This window comes from Poecile atricapillus, chromosome 1, assembly GCF_030490865.1.
Source record: "Poecile atricapillus isolate bPoeAtr1 chromosome 1, bPoeAtr1.hap1, whole genome shotgun sequence".
In the NCBI taxonomy this organism is placed as follows: domain Eukaryota; kingdom Metazoa; phylum Chordata; class Aves; order Passeriformes; family Paridae; genus Poecile; species Poecile atricapillus.
Genome location: NC_081249.1, coordinates 32877520 through 32905263, shown reverse-complemented (window position 1 = coordinate 32905263; position 27744 = coordinate 32877520). Strand labels below are relative to the sequence as shown.

General features: G+C 36.0%; 1 protein-coding gene across 1 annotated transcript in view; it reads left to right on the top strand.

The window, feature by feature from the left end:
* OCA2 (OCA2 melanosomal transmembrane protein) overlaps positions 1 to 27744 on the top strand; it is a 185928-nt gene that overhangs the window by 134820 nt on the left and 23364 nt on the right. The window contains exon 24 of the mRNA XM_058850116.1: positions 12031 to 12124. Coding sequence (XP_058706099.1) covers positions 12031 to 12124 — 94 coding nt within the window. The remainder of the gene's footprint in view (positions 1 to 12030; positions 12125 to 27744) is intronic.

Sequence of the window (27744 nt, the reverse complement as noted above, 5' to 3'; positions counted from 1 at the left end):
TTCAGATTAAAAAAAACAAACATAAGGAACATAAAGTTAGTCAGATTACACTGACATATTCTGAGTGGGATGTGCTTTACCAGCCCTGGAGCCTTTACCAGTCTCAGCTGATTTTCCTAAACTACCAGTTATCATCTTAACACAACTTCCTTTAATTTGGTTTGTGGAAGGGCTGCCTAGATTTTGAGAGGCTTCTGTGTGTATGCAGCATGAGACAAAAGTAAAAATGTAAAACGTACCATGAAAATTATTTGAATTAAAGAGATTAGAGATCCATAGGAGGTGCCTAGATGTTCAGATATGCTCCATGCAAATATGTGGATAAAAGGTTTAGATAGTTATTACCAAAGCTTAAACTTTCCTGCCTGCTCTCTATTAGGATAAAGCTGAGCATATGCTGAGTTATGCTGGCAAATGTCTTCTAAGGAGTGTTAGGCTGAAATTTGATATGCTCCTGATTTTCCATTGACAAAAAGCTAATAGACAGGAGATTTGAATAGACAGGATAAATATAGCTGACAGGATAGATATAGCTGGAGAATAAGAAGTGTGTGAAAGCTTTAGCTTTAAAAGTTGCAGCCTTGAAAAGTGGGTAAAAAGGGACTTTTATTTCTTAAAAAAGGAAGTGTTGATGGTCCTTAAAGATTATTTCCAAAAGAGAATTCTTATCATGCCCAAAGTGTAGGAAGGAATCCTCAAGGTAGGCTAATGCAGTTGCAGAAGTAGTAGATGACAATGATATCATTACTGCCTGGTGCTTGGGGCAAAAGACCGGATCTTATCACTGCTTATGCAACCAAGGGAACTTGACAAACAAGATATTTTGTAGAAGACTCTTATGAAATAATACATTACAACTACATATTGTAGGGTTAGCTGTTTGCTACATAATGCAGAACCTAATTTCTGGTAATTTGATAACATTTTTGTAGTTCAGGGTAAACACTACTAATGTGTCTTTAAAGGGAACATCAGCATTTGGGCCTGTTTTGGAAAACAGCATCCATTTTCTTCTAAAAAATTCCCAGTGGTTGCAGTTACTTTTTTCCTATTGCCACAAAGTGCGCAGGCAGCTACACATCTGGAAGATGATAGGATGAGAAAAAGCAGTAATTTTCCTTCATTGCCTTAGCTGTTGTCCTGGAAATGAAAGAAGGCTAGAGTCAGTCTCAAATAAGATGAAAAGACCTTTGATGGTATAACTGCCACCTTGTTGTCATTGTATCCCAAAAGAGAGCTGCTGCTACTAAATTTCTGTCTTTCATGCCCTGGTGCTCAGACAAAAGGAGTAAAGGAATATTGCATAGATGCTTCTTGTTCTGTGAAATGTGCCTCTGAAGGTGAGAAGGGATGAAAAACTCTGTCTCTTAATCAAGAAAGCCAAGGACAGTGATGACCATGATGAGTTCCAGGTGAGAGTGTCAGAATTTCGAATTCTTTGGATATTCCTCTTAGTTGCCCTATTCTTTTTGGTAGAAATTTTCTTGGTCAGGTCAATCTTACACAGTTAAGAAATAAAAATGATCATTTTCCAGTGGATTTGGTTCTGGAAATTCAGATCTACATTTGCCCCAGGAATCTTCAAGAACTTAAGTAGCAAGTTAGGAGTGTGACTGCCCCAGCCTCCATATTTGGTGAAGGAGATAGTGGTATGAGCAAGGTGTTTATTCATCCACTGAAATTACCAGATGATCTCTGCAGAGCACATTGGAGACTCCCATGTGACTGAGAGGGGTTCCCAAAGACAGGTGAAATGAATTCAGGCTTTTGGGGGATTTTGATTAACCAGATCTTCTAGATGCTGAACAACCCTATTAATTCACATCTTTCTGAGCATTAGTGATCAGGCTGACTAAGTACCTAGAAAAATTGTGCTGCTCATGGAGTCTTTTTATGTGTGATCTGCCTGTATTTCAATTACATGTTAACAGTGAAGGGAAAGAAAACAGGAAATAGAAAAGGTACTAAAGGAAGTAAAAAAGGAAGAAACTTCTGGGGTGTTCTGATGAATCTGTATCTGTATTACTTTTGCATGAAAGGGCACTGACTAAAGCTTCATTCATTAATGTTTTGTATTCTAGTACTTGATGGAATTATAATACTCTGAAGACTGAGTTTTATGTAGACCTTCCAAAAGTGTCTAGGGAATTCTGCCCTGAAAGTCTTGAGAACAAATGAAGGTTGCTAGCTACAGCAATTTCAGAACAAGAGGAAGTTTAATTGCACTTTTTATTTTGGTTCATGACTTTTAAAAGAGCATAAAATAAGGATTCAACCTAAATTGAGTAAGTGTACAGTCAGGAATTCACCTGTTAAGATTGTTCAATTGTGTAGAACTAGACTATTTGCTGAGCTGAGAGATTATAGCTAAGACATTATTTGAGGGGTTTTTCCACATTTAACATTTAAAGAACTGGCATTTATTTGCCTTTTTATCTCTTTCTCTTTTTTTTTTTTTTTCCTTCATGATTTATAAACAGTATGCTTTTGAAAAAAGGGAAAATATCAAATTAGTTTTTGAAAGTTCCTACCTTCTGAGATCTCAGCTGCTAGCATAGAAAAGTGCAGAAACTGCTGCAGTGACTATTAATGTGGTCCAGAGGGGATATTTTTTACAATGTATAGTTTTGCACAAAATTCCTTCTCCGGAAAATTCCTGAAGGACAACACCTGAAAGTCATTACTGTTACAATTCTGCAGAAATAGGCAGTTTCTAGGACGGATTCAGTTGTGCTATTCTGGCCACACAACTCAGTCGTAGGCTCTATGTCAAGACAGGAGGCAGGAAGAGAGGATTGCTGCCACTTTTCTTCTAACCTTACAGGGTCAAAACCCAGGTGTGAATAAAATTCATTATCCACAGGGCAGTGTGCTAATTACAGCTATTACAGTTATCCCACAGCTAAACAGTGGGATTTCTCTCAATAGTCCAGTGCTGTAGCTATTCTGCCTCTCAGCAGCCCTCCTTAGGTCCCTGGTGCAGATGGGGCCTTGCACAGTGGAGAATCACTGATTTATTATTACTGTCGATTCTGCTCAATAAAATCCTAAACTAGGTTTAAAGCTTCAGACACACTGAAGGTATAAAGCCAAAAATATTGTTTGTATTCATAAACCAACTCTTCTTCTCTGCAATATGAGGAAAAGTTATATCTTTCAGAAAGCATAAAATGTAATAAATATATGATAATTAATATTATGAAAAACTGTAGCTACTTTACTGTTCTTTTATAGTTACAATAGATCAAATTTGTATAACACTTTTCAATTTGAAAGATTGAAAAAAGTCTACCAAAAATTGAATGCATAGTATAAAAATGTAGTTGTTATTTAGGAGGAGCACTATTCAGCTTTGATTTTGAACTTTATTGTTGTATAAAATGTGTAATTGAAACTGTAGGAAAAAATTTTGGTAGAGACAATGTACCTATAACCTTCATTTATATATACATGAAAGATCCAATTGGATCTAAAAGAGCCTTTTAATGACAAGAAATCCTGGGATTTCTTGTTCTATGTCTTATGGGGCAAGACAGCCCAGACTCAGCTAAATATTCTTTTTATCAGTATAAAACTCAGTCCAAACCAAAGGGTGGTATTGTAGGGAATGAGAGCAATTTTTCAAAAGGTAAAGGATATTGCTGCTATTGATCTTGAAAGGCAGGCAAATCAAATAGGGAAATTTAGGAAATACCTCACAATTTTTATTTAAAGACCCCAGGACAGTCTTTAGCAGCATTATACCTTTAAATTGTACATATCTAGAAGGATGTTTTTTATGTCTTCCACTAATATTTGATTTCTAAATATACTTCGCATAGTTTCTATGATGTTTGCAGTGATGAAAATAAATTTAACAGTGGCAACTATCCATTAAATGTTAGTACTATTTTCTTGTTTTTAATGAAGAGCTCATTCAGATATTACCTGAAAGTTTTTGGGTTTTTCTGTAGTGTGAAAAACATTGGATATAAGCATAAAGACTCTTTTCACTCAATTAATATCTGAGAGCCCAAACTGTCCTCTTGCTGTTTTCTGAAGCAGCCAGAGTCTGTAATCTTCAACAAAAATCCAGTTGCTCTTTTCCTTAGCTCTTTCATGATGTTCAGGCTCTGAGTTATCTTGATGCCTTTGCTGTGTGAAGTTCTTAAAGCCCAGCAGTGCTGAAAAGTCCTTGGTGTGAGACCCAGACTTGTTTCCAGACTCCCTGCAGCTAAAGGATACTCTCTAATACTGCCAAAGATTGTCCTCTGGGGTATGGAAGACATGCAGAAGAAGCTTTTGAGCCTAAAATGTAAAACCAGCCAAAACTGAGTGTGTCCATTTGACAGCCATATTTTTGTCTGTATGAAGGCAATATCAGAGACCAGTTTAGTTTTAAAATACTGAGTTAATATGGAAAATAACCCCCATATTGAAACTAGTATATTTTTTTCAGCAAGGACATTTTTCTAAGCTTGGAAAGAGTTACCTTGGCAGACATGCACATGCAGAGGTATGCATGTAATTAAGAGTGAAACATGGAGCATATGGGGTAAAGGATGCTGTTTCAGCTGAACTGATGAGGATTTATAGTTTGGATTGTAAGTCTTAGATTTTAAATTGGAAATAAGACAGCTATGTGTAATATATAATATTGATTTAGAAAATAAATTTATACCAACACCAAAATCACTTGATTATAATGCTAGTATAACTGATAACTTTGAGATGCTTCTATTAATGGTTTTCAGTCTGTGTAAAATAACTGCAAGCTATAAAGTTCTGCAAGTTAGAGATAGATTAATGATCAGACATGGCATTGGGGCTCCTACAAAGTATAGGAGATGCATTTCATTTTCTCTACTTGCTTTATGCATTTCTTTATCATAAACAAAAGAAAGGTTCTTTCCAGAAGCCTTAGCCACTTCTGTTTTCACGATTATATGGAATAGGCAAACTGATTATGTTGTATTGGTGAGTTGCTGCAGTATGAGAATGCAGACTCTGAATAGTTGGCAGCAGAAGAGGTATATTCAGTTAGAAGGTAGGATTTGGACTATATGCAGAATAAGGCAGGGAAGCTACTGAAAGACTCAAGACACTTAAGTACAGAATATAATACTGGATTATCTACTTTTCTTCCTCTGCAGACACTTTCCAGGCAATTCCCCCTCTTCTGCACCTTGAAGAGGACAAAAGTCTTGCAGTATTCATATTGATTTGTATTGACAAATAAGACACTCTGTATGACACTAAGGAAAGTTATAATCATGCTTGAGATATGATTTATATAGATATTGATAAATCTATTTAGCACAGTTATCTTCAAAGTATATTATGGTAAAGTTGAATAACGTACTCTTATACCAAGTTCTTGTATATGAAAGAGTTGTTCAATATTTGGTCCCCATTAACATGACATGTGGATAAGTTGTGAAACTGAGACATAGTTTTAGTCTTTGAATCTAAAAATCAGAGATGAAATATGTGCAGCATTAGAAATATGAAATATGTGCAGTATTAAAAGCATTAAGTGAAGGCTACTTGGATACGTGTCTCAGGGCATAGGGGAATGGTGTGCCAGACTGCTGGCACTATCCATCATAATAATAGTATTTTTTGCACTTGCACAGGATAGATTGACTCCTACTAAAGTAGCTTTAGTGGTCACCTCAGGTTTTATGTATTTTTTACAGATGTCTGGATTTCCTAGAAGTTTATGGATTTCTTTAGGTCACTAAAGTAACAAGTGCAGGATGTTCAGCAACTCACCTTATTTATTTCACACTTCTGGTAGGAAAATGACAAATTTGAACTTCACCTTTTCCTCTCACAGCAAAAAGGAAACAATGAGCATTCACTGCTGTAATTCTTATACAACTGGTGGTGTTGTAGTGGTGAAAAAAAATGGTAAATTTCACCTGATTGAAATCATTGGGTTGAATGAAGTTCAATAAACTTTTTTTGATAACTGAACTTAAAACTTTCATTCATGTTCTTTCATTTATTCCTCTATAATGTCCATGTTTATGCATTTATGTAGAAATACACCATTCAAAATATTTCCAAATCAGTAAAATAAAAAATGTTGGTATGACTGCCTTTTATCACAAATGACAATATTAAATGAATTCATGCATGCCTATGACTTGTTGTTCCTTTTCAGGACTGCTACTGTTCAATTGGCCTTGGTTCTCGTCTTCATTGATGACAAAGTTCGATCATCTGGCTTATTAATTTTTACATATAAAAATATTAAGTTATTCAAGTCTTGCCCATTATTAGATGTTCAAGACTTGTGGACATTGAACAGATATATATAAATGTGTTTCTTTTTGTTTTTTTTAATGAGGCAAATCTCTGTTACTTTTGTGTGAAACTGAAAATTTATGAAAGCTATGAAGGCTGTCTTCCGTAAGGCTTGTCAAAACCAGAACTGGTCAGTGTTCATTTTGGCAGACAGATTTGTTACATTTTCTTAGCCTGTGCTTTAAGTAGATAATATGCTGTGGAAAGGAAGCCAGGCACATCAGTCTACCTTTATTTTACAATGTAAATTATATGGGAGACTGCACAGGATTTTCTTTTAAAAATGCATTGGAAGCAAGGAGCTGGCTTCCTTCAGTAAATTTTGCTTTGATACTGTAATGGAATGGGTCATTACAGCAAAAAAGCAGGGCTGAAAATCCTCATCCTAAAATTATTCATGACTGCATATTTTGGAAAGAGAATCCTTGTCTGGACAAAGCAGAACAGCTGTCCTGTGTAAAACTGGGCCTGTCAAAGATGCTTGTTAAAGGCTAGGGAAAAGCTGTTCTCAGAGCTTGTGTTGGCATGAAAATAGGGTAATCTTTTAGTTCTGCATTACCTGTCCAGACATGCAGGAGAGAGAAAATGCAGAAGGCCTCTTGGTTAAGCACAGGCATAGCTTGTTCTCCACTATCAGGGCATATGGAAGGGAAATGGTCTGTAATTCTCACAGCAAAACAAACATTTCTGTTAGCCATCCACTCAGTTGTCACCCAAGGTATTATCTCCTTTATATTCAAGGAAGTTACTGTTATGATGGCTGCCCATGCTAGGCTAAACAGCTTTATTAGTGATAATCCCTTCCCTTTAATTTCTCAGTGCTTTGAGTGATAAACACTAATCCTGCCAGGCACTTTGAGGTGAGTCTCCAAGCAAACATATTAACTCAGCAAACAAAAGGGTTAGGCTTGCTCTTGAGGGGGGCAATACTAAAGGGACTCCTGAGAACTAACAGCATTTAGATATAATAGATGTGCTGCTGACAAGTAAAATTCAATAGCTGAGGATGAGGCTTGAAGTCACAGGATGCACATTATTGATTCAAACTCTCTCCCTTTTCTTGCTGTGATTCTAATCTGATTTCCCAACTCCTTCTTTCAGTAAGCCTAATCGGTTCTCCCAGCATTGATTTTCAGTGCATTGCAGGTTACAGTGACTTGGGCAGACTCTGTTGACTGAGGAAGAGGCTCTCTGGGCCCAAAAGAGGTGCACTGTGTGTGGTGTAAAAGGTCTGGGTTCAGGTTTGGCAGTCTTTGAAGAAGCCATGTAATGAAGGACAATAGATGAACTCTGGGTTACAGAAAAGTGGCTACAAATGGAACAAGAAGGCTGGAAGAAGGAGGGCTGGTGGATAGTGCAGGTATCAAATCATGCTTACCAAACCTTGTCAGTGTCTTCCTGCTTGTAGCTCAAGTTAGCTGGGGATGAAAAGGCACATTTTAATGAGTGGGGCTTGGATATTTCTTGAGAGATTTATTCTTAACTAAAACTCTTAAATACTGCCTTACACTTGGGGTTGATTCCACATTCCCTAAAGCTATTCAAAGATATTTGCCTTGAGACATATCAGTAAGAAGCTCTTATATCATCTTTTCTAGACAGAAGCAGTAAAAGACCTTATACTTTGTTTCTGAAATGATTGTGCAAAGCTAGGGCAGCTTCATGGAAAAAGGATTATGATCTGTGAGGATTCCTCTGTGGTTTTTCTTCTGTGTAGCATAGGCAGCTAATTAGGATTGCTATTTTTTTCCTTAAGAAAAAGGTCTCTCTTGATTTCACACTTATGAAATATTAAGAATAGTTAATATTGACAAGAGTGCATGTCTGTCAAGAATAAAAGAAAGAACAAAAAAAGGAAGAACAGATATTCAGAAAAACAAGTGTATTACTTCACAGATATCACATACTATTGACATTAGAAATAGAACAATTCATTGTAGTGAATCCAGTTTCTGAGTAAACACATGCCTTTTGATAAAAGGTGAGTAGTAGTCATCAACAAAGTTACAATAGGAGTCCTCAAAACAGATTGGTTATTGCAATGTGTTGATAGAGTTGACCCATGTGTTATTTTGTTTTGAGCATACAAACAAGCAAGCAGGAGCCTTTTTAAGCTGAATTGTTCTTAAAATTGCAGATGATGTGAAGATGAAGTCAAGACTGGGTGAAGTCATAAAAAATGTCTGTTCTTAATTTGCATGAATCAGAATGAATTTAATGTATAGATTTCTGTGTGCATTAACCAAGTCTTGAGTTTTCCGTGATTCAGAGGGTCATGGTGTTGCTGTTTCACTTCTGAGTTAAACTCGTGCCATGCAGACAGATGTTCCTGGGATGTGAAACAAAAGTTTGCCTCTGTTGTTAATTTGAGTGCAGTTCTTTGAAGCCTGCTGAGCCAGTGCCTAATTAAACTGCAGACACGCTCCAAACAAATGAAAAAGTAATGCTGTTTCTCACAGATAACATTTAAGGTGACAATTTCTTCTCAAGTGAAATCTACTTGGGGAAATCAATTCACTGCTGAAGCAGAAACTCTTTCCATAATACTTCATTATCTGAAGGCATTACTATAGCCCATACAGTATAGAAGAGCTCGTGCTGTTTGGAGATCTCGAGTGTATCTAGTCAGAGCCATGGGACAAGTGCAGTTTCAGTCTCATTTCTTGAATTTGAAGCCAGAGCTATATTCTTTGTCTGCAGTAACATTATTCTGAGAGTGATGGCTGGTTGTGCTACACATAGAGCAGAAATCTCTCATGAAATGTTTGGATGCTTAGTGATTAGTTTGGAACTTAAAATTCCTGAAGTGTTCCTTCCTGACTTCTCTAATTACATCAGCTGTATTCATTTGTTCTTTTTTCAAATTAAGCCACACACCTTGTGTCTAGGCTTTCTCATGGCAGTATCTACCAGGAAAGCTGTTGTTCCAAGTTCAGTTTTGTATTTTTAAACATGCATTACAGTAATTAGGATATACTTTGAGGCAAAGAGAGAGAGCGCAAGGGAAATGAGCTGTGATGCTCCTAATGACCAGTGCTAGACACTATTTTTTCAAGGTTTCTGTTTCATTAACATTAATGAATGTTAATAATTCTTTTTTCTCTACACCTAAATCAGGGGTGGGGGTGATTTTCTGTGTATGATAAGAAGCCGAGGTTATAAATAATTCTCACAAGGATGATCACAATAGTTTTGTGATCAATAAGGATACACCCTTGTATTGATGTGCAGTTTCACCAAAATCAGCAGAACTCCTCAGAGACAGGCAGAATCTCTGCACTGAGCTCCAGCTCCTTTGCAATGTCAAAGCCTAAAAAGCAGAGCAAGTAGGAAGCAGGTCACCTAACAGAGCTCCTAGGAGGGCAGAAGGAAAGGGAATTAAAAAAAACCCCAAAACATAGAGGGAGAATTAAATATACAGAATAAAATATCTATTTGGGACTAGAGGGAGTGGGAGTGGAATGCTTTTCTCATCACAAGATTCCTGTGTCTTCCTTATTCCATAGTGGCATCTGCTCAAGGGTTGTTTGAGGGTGCTAATGAGAAAATTAAAACAGTCTATTGTTCTTAATAGGTGTTGCTTAGGCCACTCACCTGAGACAAAAGATGCCTTTGTTCAGATCTCTACTCCGGGATGAAAATCTCAGTTTGCTGCCTAATGTGTGTTGATAATAATTGACCATCCTGGAATAAACAGGAATCATGCGTTTTCTTTGGACTCACAAAAATTTTTGTCATACCAGGGCTTTTTATTGAAAAGCTTTGGCTTTCATGAAATCAACTAAAAATAGTAATTAAAATGTTCTGAGTTGTTGCCACTGAAGATGAATAGATCACACGGACACAGGTCGAGGTGTGGTGAAGGAAAGAGAAAGTTTATTTTTTCCCCCAGGATTTATAGGCTCCTGACCACAGCCGGGGATTGGGTGGTCAGGATAACACTTTCTCACTGCACTGGCCATGAGAGATGTCCATCACAAGACGTGTAACAGAAAGAATGTACACATATCTATGTTTACAGTTACTGTCCTGGGAAAGTCTTTAGAAAACCATGTCAGCAAGCTCAGAAGCTGAGTTTTCAGGGCGACATCTCACCCTTTTTGGTTCAACAAAAAGAAAAGAAAAAAAGAAAAATGAACAAAGAAACTAGCAACATTATAAACAATCAAAATAATAAATAATAGAAAAATACAATACTCCATACAATCAGAAGGCTGTAATTTCAGGGTGATGCTGAGTGACTTTTGGGGTTTAGTTTTTTCCTCAAAGTTGTTGCTCTGTCACTATAATGACCAGTCAAATGATTTGTAGCACTTCATTTTTTTAAAAATTTAAGAATGTTATATTATTTTTTAAGGATATTTTTAGACATCTTCTAATTTTGTGTAAACTTTCAGGTGCAGAAGGCCGTAACAGTACCATATGTGAATACTTTGGGGGAATAATTCTTCTGCCTTTATTCTGAGATAATTTTTGGTACACTGATCTCTGGGTGACCCAAAATATTTACTGAATTAAAACAATTAACCTGAGCATAAATTACATTATGATATGTTTCTCTCAAAGTCAGACCAGAAGAGTTTCCATGGAGCTAAAATTTTGAACAGAACCAAAGTAAGAAGAATAACTACATGACAATGGGAGGAAAGGAAGGCTTCTGCTTAGAATAATTGATTGTTAATGTAGTGATGTATGGCAAAAGAGATGACTTACCAAAGTATATATATATAAAAAATTCTCTTAGATTGTTACCTTCTTTGTTCAAAACTTCAGCTAAAGAGCAGCATGTAGGAGTCACTGTCACTTCCTGAGTCGTGCCTTAGATCAGAAACATTTGCAGAAGCCATCTGCTTTGTGGAATTCAAGTATGCAGCATGTATAAGTCTGAGGTATGACTCATGGATATGATGTAGAAAATGGGTCGGTCTTTCTGAGCTCGGAATACCTGATTTCTGTACTTTGCCAGATTGTTAAAGGTTTAGAGAAAATGAAGAAATAAATCAATTTTTGGAAGAGGCTTGGGATAAGAGAAGTGATGATAGATGCGCATTATAAATGTGGCAAATTATTTTTCTTTGTTGTGTTCCTCTCCTGTGAGGGCTTGTATAAGTTACTTTGGAGAAGTTCACTGAATGAAATTATGTTTCCTTATTTATTGAAGAACCATGGTGATTAGGTAAACAAAGTTTGTGATCCTTTTGCCTTAGGAGAGAGATGTGAAACAGATCCATTCCCCTCCATTGTCACACTTACTGTGTTTTAAATTTCTGCTAAAAAACCCCCAAACATCTTACAAATTAATTAGTTTATCAATAAAGAAAACATTACATTGTCAATATCAAGTTGGCATTAGGAAAAAAGGCATCCATGTTTCTTAGCATCCTCAAACTATCTCATCTTTTCACCTCATCTGATCGCACCTTCTAGTTAAGTAAAATTAAAAATCAACAAGTTTATCTGAATGCAGATCTCTGGTGTTATTTTTTTTATTTGGTGCTACGTTCCTTTCTTATTTTCTGGCCTAAGTAGAACCAGGGAATAATACCAGGCTTATATTTTAAAGCATGAAGCTATTTATAGGATGTGGCGGTATTGACTATGTTTCTTTCCAAGCCTATACAACAGAAATTGATTTTTCATTTGTAATGAGTTCATTTTAGTACTTTAATACAGAATAAACAGAGAAAGAGTAAGAAAGAGAGCAAAACTATAAACTGGTCTTTGTTTTTTAAACTGCAGGTAATGGAACATTGATTGGAGCATCTGCAAATGTTGTTTGTGCTGGAATTGCTGAACAGCATGGTTATGGCTTCTCTTTCATGGAGTTCTTCAGGTACAATTTTAAACTTCTCACATTAAATCTGATGGGTTTTTTTTCTCTCCAGGAGAACAATGAATCTTCTAAGGAGAAAAATCTAGAGAAAGGGTCTAAAAAAATTGACTTGTGTTCCTTATTTGGTTTTGGCAACTGAAATGCAGGTGGAAGGCAGATCACTTTATTTTTGTATAATGTTGATAGAATTCATGAAGCTGGTGGGAGCACAGTGGAACTCCAGGAGAAACAAAGCCTCCAAAATTCCTTCTTCGATTACCCACAATCTTTAGCTTTGTAGAAATTAAAAACCGTTGCTTTATTGTAAAATGCTGTTTAAACCTAGTTTCTCGTCTGCACATTTTCATGGATGTTCCATCATCAGGAGAAACTGAAATGTCCTAATTTAGACTGAGTTGATTTTTACTTCATGATCCCATAATAAACTATTTACTTAATTCTTTTGACCAGATACTTAGCAACTATGAATGAAAGTGTGATGAACAGCCAGTAGTAACTCAAGCTGCTGCTTAATAATTGTTTAATTAATAATAAACAGAGTTTTTACTAGTGGAGTTTTCTTTGCAGGTCATTCATCAGCATGTTTTTACGGGACAAGGTGTACTTAATGCATACAACAATTTAATATTTTTCAAAATACTTCCAGTTTCTGAGACTGTGGTTCAAGGATGTAAGTGGAAATTAACAAATTGAGGATGAAACAAAAAGTTCAAGTTTAAAGTGTAGTTCATTTAGCTAAAACATAATTCCCTGCTTCTTTCTTTATTTAGGGCACAGGATACTGTTAATCTCACATGGATATATTTTTTTTCTCTTTAATTTCTTTACATTGTTTATTATAGTTTCTCAGCTCTATCAGCTTTCTTCTAAACTGTTTACCTCAAAGTCCTCAAACCCGTGTGGTTTATATGATTAATCACACAGGATTTTCTGGAGCCAAGTTAATGATAACTCTAAAAAGAAAGGTAGTCCAAAGTGCTGTTGCTAAAATTCAAGCTGTGAAGATGTGCTACTCATAGCATCGTTTAGCTCTCCACCCACAGTCTTCTGATGATACATTTTAGAAAGGCAGATGCCTATCAAATCAAAGGCTTGGTTGTCAGGATCTTTGAGACTGAAGAACAGCCTTATGTAGTACATAGTAATAGCTAACAGATTTCCTGGAAGTCAAGCCCTTGCACAAAAAAATGGTAATGAAGTAATAATGGGCTTGTGGATTGCACAGTTAATTATTCACAGGTTTTAACTTTGACATTTGGAGATTTAACTTGTATGTAGCATTAACAGTGTGTCCTCTATGTAGATTTTGTAATGAAATGTTATTAAAACTTCTTTGAGACTTACTGAGAAAACAAATCTCTTCAGCAGTGTTTACTGGAACATATTCTTTGGTAAGACTGACGACAGTAGGCAGATGCTCTGAAATTGGCTTCTATACATGTGATTTCAGTGGAAGCAATTTCTGGGAAAGACTGTAGCCACCTTGAACAATGATGTGAGAACAGAATCCATTGTGGTACCAGGGAGATAGCAGTGGATATTAATTAGTAAAAAACCCATAAAAGCCCACTTTTTCTGGCTGCCTTTTAATCACTGAGCAGGCATATCATGAGCTTCTTCACAATTTGTGTTAGGAAAATATTTGTTTCAGTCAAACATTCACAAATTGAATATGTTTTAAGGCTTCTCCTGGCATCAAGAGGTGTTTTGAATATCCCTTTGAGGATTTTCATTTTGCTTACTTTTATTTATTAAGGTTGTCTCAAAGTATAAAGTGAATTTTCTGCATTTCTTCCCTGTTTGCCCAGGATGACTCAATGCATTTCACATTCCCCTTGAGGGGTCCTCTGCAGTGCTTCTCCCAGCAGAGACACAGATGTTTACCCTCTCATTTTATAAACCCCTGTGAGTCACCAGAGAAAAATCATGGATACCTTGTGTGGGGAGATGATGACCCTCTGCTGACTGACTTTTGTTAGGATGTATTTATATCAGCCTGAGGTGGTTTAGTTCTGTTTTGTTCTGCCCTTCCCAGGTGTCTCTGTACAGGAAACCCATGCCATGTCTGTCTCAAGTGGTACCTAGTATCATAGAGCAGAGTACTCTATTTCCAGTATACTTCTTACCTAGCTGAATGCTGAACCAAATCATGCAAATATGTTTAAGGGGGGCAGGGGGAGGGCTTGGCTAGAAGCAGCTTTTTTGAAAACCATGTTTTGACACAGTGGTCCGTAAGAGGAATTCCAGACAGGGATGATAGGCATGTCTGGTGAGTACACCTCACAGAGGGTGAGATTCTATGTAAGCTGTGGTTCCCCATGGTGAGAGGCATGATGATGACTCTCTGTGCAGGGAGAGAAAAAGGCAAGAAGCAGGTTCCTTGCTCTGTAGGAGGGTGTGTGGGCTCATGACTTTTCCTCTGTGTGTGTCTTCGTGCAGTGGCACTTGCCTGGTTCAAAGTTCATCTAGTCATTTTAAGAAGGTAGCAGAGGAAATCCAGCAGATGTGTTTGCAGTGCTATTCTGTGTGTATTGTGTGTATGCAATGCTGCCCAGCCAGAGCCAGAGGTGGCCAGGTCTGATAACTTTCCCGGAATGCTGAAGTTTTACCAGCTTGAAGGCTTCTCTCTGGAGTGCCTTCCTCAGAAGAAATCCTGTGCTGGGGAGGTGCATGACCATCACCATGATGCTACAGTCTTTCAGAAATCTCTCTAGCCTCCTGGGGAAACCTCAGAACAACAACTAACTGCTTCTTTCCGTGGATCAAGAGTCGTACTGCCTCAAGGACCTGCTGCTCCACAGATGGATGTAAGGGGAAGACAGGTCTGGTGTCCCATTCTCACCATCCAAACGACTTGTGCTGGAAGTGCTGTGCCTGTAGGGTGGTTCCAGCAGGATGGCATTTACGTGAGAAAGATTATACTGAGAAAGATGAGAGAAAGGAATGTGTTGAAGCACCTTAAAGCAGCCTGATGTTCAGAATATACTGCTGGTTGAGGAGACAGCAGGTCATATCCATGGATGCCTGGCGGTGAATGTGCTGGCAAGTGTCACCAAATATCTTATCCATTTCAGAATGCATTCAGATCTTGCTCCCTTCTCTGGCATTACCCATCAACACATGTAGAGACCATTTCTGGCTGAACAGTGCTCACAAGGGAAAAAGCAAGATTGCCTGTGAGAGAAGGTCATTTAGTTGCCATGAATTCTACTCGCTGTTTCCAGACCTTGTGAGCTTTTTGGATTATTTATTATGTTCCACTGAAATAAAAAGTGTCACACAACATTTACAATATACAATATTGTAATAAGTTTAATTTATCACCATGAAAATATTTGTATCTTTGAATCTGTTAGACATGGTGGTAGAACAACAAAAAGAAGCATACAGCAAAAAGGAAGAATAGGGGACATATGGGCCTCATTGAATGGGGAAAGGACCTGCTGACAAAGGATGTGGAAAAGGCAGAAGCTCTCTGTATGATCAGCTGCCCAATGTCCTGCTGAAGACCAGTCACTAATGCTGCTCCCGAGGCTTATGAGTCCCAGTAGTGCCTTCCAAGTCCTGCCACTCAGAGATCCAGCTTTTAACCAGCCCGAGAGTCATGAAGGCAAATAATGAGTAACTGCCACTGGATGATTCATTTGGAATAACTCAAATTCAAAAGGAAAGAAAGCAACTTTATGAGAAAAACAAAACTGAAAGTCGTAAGAAGAATAAACTCAGAATAATAATTTCCTTAAACATGCTCTTGCATTTTTGGAACTAGTACAGCCAAATTATGCTCTTGTTTCACTTTGAAAACTTCCTCATCAACCTGTATTTATGTGCTCTATCTTTCCTCCTGAAAAAAAAAAGTTAGATGTGCCCTAATATTTCCTTATCCTTCTAGTAATTTAGAAGGCCAGAGCTGAACATGATATTCCAGCCACAGTCCTCTTATTTTTTTCACATTTAAAAAAGATAAGATTTAATACAGAATGTGGAGCTATTTGCCTTTTCTTAACCTAAGCAATATCAAATTCCTGCTCAATTTGATACTCAGTGTAAATCCAAGTCTCAGTTTTCATGTTACTTACATGAGTGTGATTATATCTGTTCTCTCCTCAAATTCTTATACTTTTCCTACGCTGTGGACACAAAGACAAGTATTGAAGTGGTAAAAATAGAAAGAATTGTGAGTCCATGGGGCTTGGAAAAGGATATAGAGAACAGTGGGATATTTGCTGTATGTGGTCAAGAATGAATAACAGAACAAGCAAACATCAGAGCAAACAAATGATCATTATGTCTCTAGACAGAAGTTCAACTATTTTCATAGTCTTGACCCTGTAGAAAACATCAGATGTGTTAATAATATGAAGGTAATTGCTCAGAGACAGCATTTATGAGTAAGCAGAAGGCAGGGAAAGATAATATTCCTATTATGATTTTAGTCTAGTTATCAAAGAAATATTACACATAAATAAGAGCTTAACATAAAGGAAAACTCCAAATCTAGGAGAGTACTGTTCTCTTGGCAAATGGTCAGATAAAGACATTGTAGTCTTGTTGCCTGGATTAATTACAGAGGTTTACATAATGATTTTATATAAATTCAGACTGCAAAATAATCAACAGAGCTTTGTTTTTCTCAAGGAATAAGATAAATAACATTGCATATGTCTCTTTTAATCTAGATGCTTCATTTCATTATAGTTTTCTAAATTTTTACTAGTGTATATCTGAGTTTGTTTGTTGCAATATAGCATTCTACTAGGTCAGACCACCCTGTAGAACATGAAAATGAAACAGAGAAATCCTTTTGTTACCAGTGAAAAATTTGATTCCAGCTACATAACGTAAGAGTTTCTTATTGCTGTAGGGATTTTAATAATCTTTTTTTACTTGCTAATCCAATTTACAACTTGACTTTAATTTTCTCTGTAAGTTAGGCATTTATAATCTTATAAAGATACATAGAATTTCAAATATAAAGTAACTTATGTTCCTTCATCCTATTGTAATTCAATATCAATCACTCCTCTGTGTCCACGATGTGTGATGTCAATAGAAAAAATGAATCACAGAAGAATGATAAACATATTTGACAAAAATATAAAGTGGATATTGTGGGAAATACTCAAATTTTATTTCAAGCAAATTTTGGCTGACTGTGCCTATATTACAGTGTTGGTTGTGGGAAGAATGGATTGGATAACTCTATGTAATGGGATAAGAATGTGGGAGAAATTATTTAATACATGAGGAAATCAGTTTGCCCAGAGGAGCAGGTTATGAGCCTAAGAGTCTAATGCGGAGTTACAGTTGTAAGGTCAGCTGGGTAAAATCTTGAAGGCATTGTGTATATTTTAAGATTTTGCATTTTTCTGTCATTGCCGTCCCTTCATATGCCATCTGCAGAGCTGAATTAATATTCTCTGTTTTCTCTGGGGATAAGGATAATTTGGAAGTGTCAAAAATATTGGTTTCTGATAATAACTTAGGAAAAAAATTTGCTTTATCATAGGATTTGTTTTCTGAGGTATTCACAGCAAAAGTATTTTCAGTAGGATATCCTATTTATCTGTTTTGAGAGCACTCAGATGCAAAGACTGTGAAACAATACTTCCCATGAGAACTGTCATTCACGTATGTGGGAGGACAAATGTGATGTTCTTTGCTACCTCCTGTGTATCCTGTTTACACAATTCACAGAAAGTAACTATTTTAAAAGAACGTGGGACCCTGGAAAGCCATATAAATGTCTCTACTGGATTATGTGTTAGACAGCTGTAGTCTTTTTAATTCCTGATAATTTAGTGGCTTTTTCTCATATTTTCTTGATATTAACACCACTCTATGCCACAAATATGCTGTTGCTCTTTTAAAGGTGATTCTGATCAGAATAAAATCAACTCTACATTTTGGGTATGAATTTTGGTGATGGAGACTTTGGTTGAGCACTGTGGTATCAAAATACCCAAATTCAGTTCACCTGTGGACTTTCTGATCAATTGTGCAGCTCCAGAAGATAGAATCTGAGGAGGTTCAAAGTAGATAAGGAGGGTTCTATGAACTGCTGATAAAAGGTTTAATGATTATAATGCAACAATTATCTCAAGCTCACTTCCCACTACTCTTCTGATCAATAAGGAGGAGTGAGTGATCATGGGTTAAATGTTGATAATTTACATGATAACAGAGTTCTTCTGTTCAAGTAAGTGCAAATGCAGCACTTGAATAAAGAACTCTCAACAAATATGCATTAATACATGGGCAAGTTTGAGCTTTTAGGAACCTTTCATGAAATTTCCATCCTTAAAAATCTGATCTCTTAGTTTTACTAAAGCTTGTTTTTACATTTATCTTGATTTCTTGACAAGAAAAATATTGGAAGGGATTTTTATTAGTTCATTTTAATAATAAATTTCAAATGCAATTGCATATGAAAATCTCTGTCAGATTTAGGGAAATGAGTTTAACAAATGTAATCTAGATTTTAACATCCTATTCGCTGTTATGACAGAAAGGGCAAAACTATATACAACTTTCAGCTGATAACTCAGTAGAAAGGTAGTTCAGCGTGTATTCATCTTAAATTATTAGGTTCTAAACTGGCTTTGTTAAGAAAAATGTGTTTTCTTTGAGCTATCCAACAACAATCACTGCAATATTTTAAAGTGTCAGTGTTGATCTAATGACTGCTCTCAAATGTTATATTGATATCTGTGGCAGTTGAAAAAAAGAAATGCTGCTGATTTTAAGTATCTTCATGACTTGCATCAAACCCCATGAAAGCAAGTATTCCTGAAACAGTGGTGTACACTACTTTAAAGATATTTCCTGAATTATGGGCGATTTGTTTTTTTAAATTTTATTTAAATGTTTTGATTTTATTTAAACTCTGCAAAGAGTGTAAGTGGAAATGTGAATGAATATGGATTTCCTTTTTTTTTTTTATTTTTAGAAAAAAGGGTGAAAAGTAGTATTTTGGGCCTTTAAGTAAGAAGGCATTTCTTTTTGCAATTTGAATCATGATTTATATTTACCATGAAGTTTTCATGGAGCTTAAAATGTTTCTATGTCTTCTGAATAGAACTAATAACTTTGAATTGTTTGGCCTGTGGACATACAAGTATTACTTTTCTTCTTCTCTTATTGTTGTGAAGTGTTTTGGATTAGCTTTTAGTTTGCAGTAAAGAAAGATGGGATTTAAATACTTGTCGTCTCACTCATCATAAAATAAGGCTATGTGATTCAGGTATTAAAATTTTAGTATGGTTTCAGCCTTTAAATTCTGTGAAACGTGTGTGTTTCATCCTCAACATTTAAAATGCAGTTGCGATGATCCAGTGTTTGGCTCCATAGGAAGCAGTGATCCTTCAGACACGTCACTTCAATATTATGGGGTAAGGTCATGGAAGTAGTATTTAATCATGAGATCATAGAAAAAAACACAGAAATATTCAAATTGGAAGAGATCTTCCCTTTTCTATAGAGTCACAAAGGCTGTTGGCTGCTTTGGTTCTGGATTTCCCATGGGCTCACATGAAGATCTCCACTCCAGAGCCTTCCTTGCTGAGCTGCTCCCTGGTTGCTCTGTCCCCAGATGTTATTGTTGCAGGGGCTTTTCTTCCCCCTGGGCAAGATTTGGCATACGTCCTTGTAGAAGTTTAAAAAGTTCTGTTTTTTCCAATGCTTCATTTTGTCCAAGTCCTACAAGATAGTGGAATTACCTTCTACTTTTTCTACCCATGTGAGATTATAGTCTAGTAGTTCCGGCACAGATTTGCATAACTGTTTTGGTATGGTAATATCCGCTATTAGTCATCAAATTGGTGAAAAAACTCTTTGCAAGAATCTATTTGTGTTGGAATAGCAAATTTGATTCAGTTTCATGTGTAACTTTTCTCACTTGAAATAGATCTGACTACAAAATGTTGACATCAGATAATTAGGTGAGGTTTTGAGCAAGGAAACAAATAATATGAATATGACATATGCAACAATATTACATAGTTTAAGCTATGTATTTTAAAAAAACACAAAATGTTGAATTTGTACAAAACTTCTCATCAAAACATTATTAATTGAACACTGACTCATAAATCCTCAGTTTTGAATCTTTCATAGTGAAGATTTAGAGATTGGTTTAAAAGTGATTATAAATTCTATAGTTTGTGTGTGTATGCATGTATCCATGAAGCACACAAAGAAGTTAAATTAAAATTTTATTGACATATATTTTGGGGTCAGCTCAGTAACAGTCAAGAATGAATGCTAGTACCTCAGGTGAATAAAATAAATGTAATCCCATATCATCAAGATACTTGACTGTGGAATTACTATCAGATAGGAAGATTCTATTTTTTTGAGAGGAAAAAAAGGCAGCAAGTTGAAGAGTAAACACAAACCATACCAATCTAAGAGCCAGATCAACTGTTTTGATGCAAAAAAAGATTTTTATTTTAAATTCTGAAGTGTTATACGCCATTTAGGATGTCTCATATATAATTTCTGAATTGCCTTTTTGGATTTCAGAGTAACTTTCCCTTTCACTAGCATAAAGCTACTGTTTCTAGATTCCAATGAATACAAAATATTAGATATGAAATTCAGATTATCTCCTAATATAAATGGCTATGAAAGAACAAAGAGAAAAATCCAAGCCACCCCTAGCATTCCAAAATATTTTCTTTGGCATATGTACTAACTCTCCAAAACCTGTCCATTGAACTTTGCTTGTGTGAGTTTCAGATTGGGGGAAAATGTGCCCTAAATGAGACAGTGGTTATCTGTGAAGAAGTCTAGTGGTTTTTTGTTTTGTAGGTTTTTGTTTGTTTGGTTAGTGTTTTTTTTGTTTTGTTTTGTTTTTGTTTTTTTTTTGGGGGGGGGGCAGTTTGCAAATCAGTGGTTCAGTTCCTCAAAGCTTAGAATCTTTGAGGTGTTTGGAAATTCATAAATTTGAAAGGTTAAGCTCAGGAGTATTAAGGGACAAGTGCTAAAGAATACTGGTCTGTCATACAAATGAGTAATGAATGTAATTCTAAAAGCTCTTCCCTAAATGTTGCATGGATGCCAACTACTCACATTCCTGGTGTATTTGCTGGTACACCTTTTTCCTCCTGCGTAATGATATATATAATATGCATTAAATTATCCATCCAATCCTTGCAGATATTTTTAGTCTACTGGCACACATCACTAAATTAAGTAAGGAAAAGAAATAGCTGCATGAAAATAGAGTATAGAAGGAAAAACTGGTTTGAATTACACTGAAACCAGAGGAGAATTTAATTTTTCTTGTTAAGCTGAAATGCAGGACACCGGTCCTGGTTTATTCTGAAAAGCATATTTGCATCCAGTATGGATGGAAGAATTAGGCTTCTTGGGAACTTACGGTCACACTAGGTATTCCTACTAGGAATACAGGTTATAGGAGTGATCATATTTATAGAGTATTCTGTTAGAAATTGTATACCATGGATCTTATAAGTCACAAACTGTATAAAGCAATTTAACACTTTAAAACAAATCAATGAACAACAAGGAGAGTGGTAAATGTAATATATATCTATATTTTCGTAACGTGGACCATAACCCATTCTTGGTCACCTTTTATAAGTACAGACTACCAACTAAATCAATACCTAATAACTTCCCAACAGCACTTGGAATGAAAATAATTTTAAGAGTAATGATTTCTAGATGTTTTTGGCAGTGTTAGAAAGCAGATATTCTGCTGTGTTGTGCAGTGCTACTGCTATAGAAACTATTTTATGTAAAGGATTTCAAGGTATCTTGGATTATATCTTCCTTTGTGGAGGAAAAGTAATAAAATTCTCCCCCACTTCATCTGTTGTATTTAAAATACAAAGCTTGGTTGGATTTTTCTCTGTGTACATACTTACAGTGATATTGAGTACAGAGGGAGCCTAGAATTCCTACACAGGTAAAGTTTGGCAAGATGAATTCTTCTCTTAGATTCTTTTCTATTCCAAACATGATTTTCTAATTTTATTTCATGATCAGGACAGACGGCAAGTGGAAACTAGAAAGCAGGAAGGGAAAGGTTGTATTAAAGAAATGGGGCTATGCTGAGGAATTCTGGAAGCACGAAGGGACAGTCTTCATGCAGTTTTTCTTGGAAATACTAGTAATTTCTTTTTCCTGAAAGTAGAAAAGTCAAGGGCATAAAACCAGTGTAGTTTGGCTTCTCTAAAAAGATACTTATCTGAAATATTTTGAAGGAATTTTATCACATTTTTAATAATAGAAGAATATATTCATTTGTTTAGCTAACTTCTGGTGAATATTGCCAACTTATAAATGTGTAAAGGCTTTCTTTAAGTTCCAGAAGAGTTAGTAACTTCTTTCTTCTTGTTTATCTCCTCCAATGCTCTGTGATAGGTTTATCACCAGGTTCCATGCAAATAGAAAAGAAAATACATTAGTGTAATCAAATTTGTGTTATTTCTGCTTGATGATAGGCCAGCTGCAAATCTAGAAAGAAGAATAAAATTGTAATTTTTTGGGTTCTGCAAAAACACTTTGACTTTACTAGAAGTGGCTTAAAGGTGCATGGTGCAGAGGTGAGGTAACACATCACTCCTAGGTCCTTGAACCTGAGACTCCCCATTTGAGAAATGGATTGGTATGTGCTATATTTCCAATCTGGCATTTCTATCTGCATTTCATTCTCATAGAAACTGGTGTAGAGAGCAGAGTTAAAAAGAGAGAAGGAAGAATGAGAGAAACCATGGTGCACCCAGGTCTTATTTCTGATTGAAGATGGTATTTGGTAATCGCCTTTAGAGGCTCACACTGCTCATGGTCTTGGAGCAAGGCTTTTTGTACTGCTTTAACACCCAGCTTCTCATTCTTCACCCATATGTGTCTTGACCACCTAGCCTACTGCCATTGTGTTAAAAATAAAGATTTTTTCACATAGAGGTGAATATTTAGATGCATGAGCTAATCAGATGTGCATTAGGATAGAATGATTCCTGTAGCTATCCCACAGTTAGCTCGCGCTATGCATTTGTGTTTTAACATACATAAAAGATCTTATTTATTGGCTTTTTATTAGAATGGTCCTGAATAAAACAATTTTTTTTTCTAAAATGGAGATTTAGACCATATCTGTGAAGAAGTTTGTTCTTGCCTTGGCCTAACATTAAAAAAACCCCAAAAACTTAGGTCTTGTATTTCTTTAGACTAGTTTCCATAGCTGATCTTTAGCTCGTGAAGAGGATATACAAGTTTTCTGAAATAAATTCCTCTTTCAAGTTACAGAGCTATGATGATCATTATGTTAGTGAATGTTGTAGTAAGAAATATTTATTTATTCTAGAGGTTTTTTTTTGTTTAGACTGCTCAAATATTTTTGCTCTTCTTTTTCTAGTAATCTGTAAAGAGAATAAGTTTTACTACAAATAGGTGGGTGAGATAGGTTTTGTGAAACTTTCTCATGATAATTTTTTTTAAATGAACAGAATTATATTTTTGTGAAAGATTTCTTGAAGTATATCTAAAGGCCAGGATTTCATAGAAGATATGATTTATGCTGCAAGGTGAATTTGAAAATCAGAATGTCTGCCCCAAAGAGCAGTGTGGTGCTTCTTCAGTGTCTCTTTAAATAGCAGTCATATAAAAATGGGAAAAATTAATTACTAGAAAAATCTGCAGAAAACAACTTTTCACTGAGAGGTGATGAAGTTTAAATAAAAAATACCTCTTTGCTGACATGTCTGGCCATGAGGATTCATATTTTACAACTACTAATATGGGCTGAAATCATAGCTGAGAATATTCACCTTTCCAGCAAGCTTTTAAAAGGCAAGTAAATTACCTCATTTTTCATTTCACTGCATTTAATTTCCAGCAAATCCTCTAAAACTAGTTCAAGTGGTTCTGTATCTAAATGCACAGAATTTCATGGTTAGATAAAAGATAGAATTAAAATAGGTGTTATCCAGTTTTAGGGACTTCTGGACTGAAAAGGAGAAGACTCTGTAGTTGATTAAACTTCTACAGTAGAAGGCAGGAGTTAATCCGTAGCCTTTTTTGCTTTTGCATTGAGGTAAATATGCTTTTGTTAAATGCTAAAAGGCACAAACTGAAGGTCATATGTACCATTATGCTGTTAGGCTTGTCATGATTGTGATTTAATTTTTTTTTTTAATGGAGCCTATTAAATCAGAAAGCAGTTAAAAGAGGTCAGTGCATTATTCTCCAAGATAATTCATCAATGTCAGCGGTGCTAACGAGAATGTGGGCCATGTGTCAGGAGCTATTGTGTCCATGTCCCTGCTCCGTTGTGGTCTAGCACACGTTTCTTTGCACATCTTTAAATAAAAGGTTTGCTGGTGCCTTACCTGAACCATAAGTAAGTCTCTGTGAGAAGAAAGGAGTGTCTACAGTCTCTCTGGAGTGACCCCACTCTTATGATCCTGCTGGCTGATATTGCCACCTCATTTTGCTAGCTAAGATTAGAGATATTTTTCTGGCAAGAAAAGGACTGAAACAGTTTTTACTGATTTCTTCCAGCATGTCTTTGAGTTAACCATTGTTGAATTTCTTCTTGTTACCATCTCAGTATATCCAGCACATGGAAAAGGAAAGGCTTTTGATAGATGTGGCACCCAACTGTTGTGCTGTGTGTATCTCCATGTTATACAAACGGGAAAAAATCTAATGCAGAGTCTTGATCTTAGTTAATTTTTTTAGAAAATATTAATCAGAAGAAGACGTTTGCCACAAATGTGGGAAGCTACTGATACATTTTGAGCTAGAGGTAAAACATGGTAAGAAATGGAGCAGATACATTAAAAAAAAAAAAAAAGAAGTCCATGCTCCTATAGTTTTCTAAAATGTGCAAATTACTTCCAAAATCACATCAGCTGTTGTGCTCCATCCACTGCTTTCTGTGCTTCAACTAGTCCAGACTGGCTTTCTTTTTCACTGGAACTCACTTTTGGGTATGAGATAATCTTGGTTTTCCTGTAGTTGGGGTACAAGTAATTTTCCCTCCATGGTATTTGTTATTCTAGGACTCATCCATTTCATCTGCTTGACACAACACTTCAGTGATGTACAAAGGCCTTTTCTCTTCCTATGACCTTCTGGGGAAAAAAAAAAAAAATCCATCTTTGTTGGGGCCTTATAGGGAAATATTGTCCTGTGGGTTAAAAGATGTTCCCACAGGCAACTAAACAATTTAGCTGTTGGTGTCTTCTTGGTCTTGAGTGGTATCTGGCCCCAAAGTAGTTCATCATATTGAGCTTAGCTGTGGGGTTGCAATGTGTGAGAGCTGTGTTTGCTGTCCTTCAGGCTGTCATTTAAGCCAGTACAAAAGGCCCACATGTAGAGAAGAAAAAGATGAGCTAATATTAATCCTAGATATTACAAATTTTCTGTGTATAGACTTGTGCATAGGACAGGATTTTTTGGAAGTTCTCTGTCTTTACACCAGTTTCACAGCTGTTTGTATGTAATGACTTTTACACGCTTTAGGTTTTTTCACCTATTTTCCATTTTCTCTGTCTGAAAGACTGGCTACTACACATGCTTCTCTTGATCTTAATGTTTTTTGTTTTAATCCTCCAAGCCCTTCTGGGAAGGCTCTAAATTGATGCCTTGTGCCTAAATCCTTGCTTTTTGAAATCCAAATGCAGAAGCAGTATTGAAGCACTGTTGCTTAGATTGTTAAATTTCTGTGAAGATTTGCCTTACTGAAGTGCAGGCTGGACTCTTTGAAAATTTTATTGCTGTCCCAGCTATTCATTGGAACCTTGTTTACTGATTTTTTTTTTCACTGTGACTGAGAATTAATGTATCTTGAAGGGGATTCACTTTGAAATAGACTGAATTGCATTTTTGCTTCTCCTAGTGTAGCGAGGAGCTTTATCATGGTGGAAAGTGTGCTTTTCACAGCAAGAGCAGAGGTTTGTCTGTAATGATAGTGATAAATGAAATGTTAAAAGAAAGAAGGCGGGCAATGTAGCTGTGAATAATCAAACCAGGGAGCAAGAAAATTGAGAACATTCCAAACCAGCAAAGGCCAAAACCCAGTAAGATTAAAAAAACCCAAACAAAAACAGCAGCAGCAGCAACAACAACAACAACAAAACCAACAAAGGAATTGTTTTGTATTTCTTAAATATGGTATATCAGAGAGGACTGTTTCTAGTAGAAGCTATTTGCAGTGACTGGGAGAACAGTCAAATAAAGGTCTTTTCCTCTGCTTTTTCTGCTTTGGTGAGAGCTCACTGTAATCAGTAGTTTCTTTTATTTAAATTTGGAAGATTCTGGATTGTTGTTTCTATTGATATTTCCATGTGCTATTTCCATGATTATTGCAGCCAGCATGTGGACATGTTATCATATTAATAAAATATAATATTTTCTATATTTTCATAAACAACATTAATGAGACTAAAAGCAGTTTAGGTTATGTCTCATTTTTAGACCTATCACCGTATGGATTATTTGGCTTAGTGATGAATGTGATGAGAAACACAGCAGTATTCTCTTGTATACATGGTCTGTCACATTTGGTTACTTAAAGGTAATATTTTTTTAAAAATTGCTTTTCTTTATCACATATATGGAAATAAAGTAGGGCTTTTGGGATCTCTGGGCTTTAATTTTGAAGTTAAAGCCTGCCACCTACAAATTGTGCCTGTTTGACAAGAAAGGTTTTCTTTTTAAGGTTTTGCAGTAATATCATTTTGACAGTCTGATTGTGTAAGTCTTCATGTTGCTCTAATAACTCCTTTTTAATGGGAGAGATTTAATTGATGTCAAACTCAAAATTTCAGTGACAGATAAGTGTCTTCTCTTAGTTAAGAGGTTAAAAATAATTGACACTTTTACATGCACAGAATAAACTGCCATAAAAATATTAATTTCTATGTCTATTCTGATAGGAAGATATAGAAACAAGTTCAAAATGAGTGGTCAACTTTTCCAGTTTTGAGATAGAGAATAGGATTCTATTAATAAATATAATAAACAACCATTACTGAAATAATTAAGAAAAGCTTGGTAAGCCAATACTTGTCTTAATTACTGTTGCAGGTGGGGGTAGAACTACAGGTTTTGAAATCTCTGAGTTTTTTGTTTATGCAGAAATTTCAACAATACTTTTCAGAAAAGCAGCTAATTTCTGAACTATCAGTGTAGAAAAAAAATACTAAATATCTTTTTTTAGTGCTGATGACTATTAAAAAATCCACCCTTTGCTAAAGTACACTGCTACCTCATTTGCAATGTGTTTTTCTGACATTGAGGATGTCTGGCTGGGAGAGCCCTGGAGAGGGGTGAAATGGGATCCTGGGCCACGAGTGGAAGGGAGTTCCAGGAAAGTTGTTCAGGGACAGTGTGGCCAGTGGGTGCCCTCAGAGCCTTGGCAATTTGAAGTGTAATTGCAAATCAGATGATTTCTCAACATGAACAATGTCTGCAGGCTGTTCTGCTTGGTGTATATATGCCAGACACAGCACAAAAGTCTGCACAACTAAACTCATAAGTGTGAATTATATGATAATATTTTAAAAGGGGTTTAGCTTCATTAGTGGCTTTTTAGGTCACCTTTGAGGCGACCCTTCACCACAGAGAAATTCAGATTTTTCCTA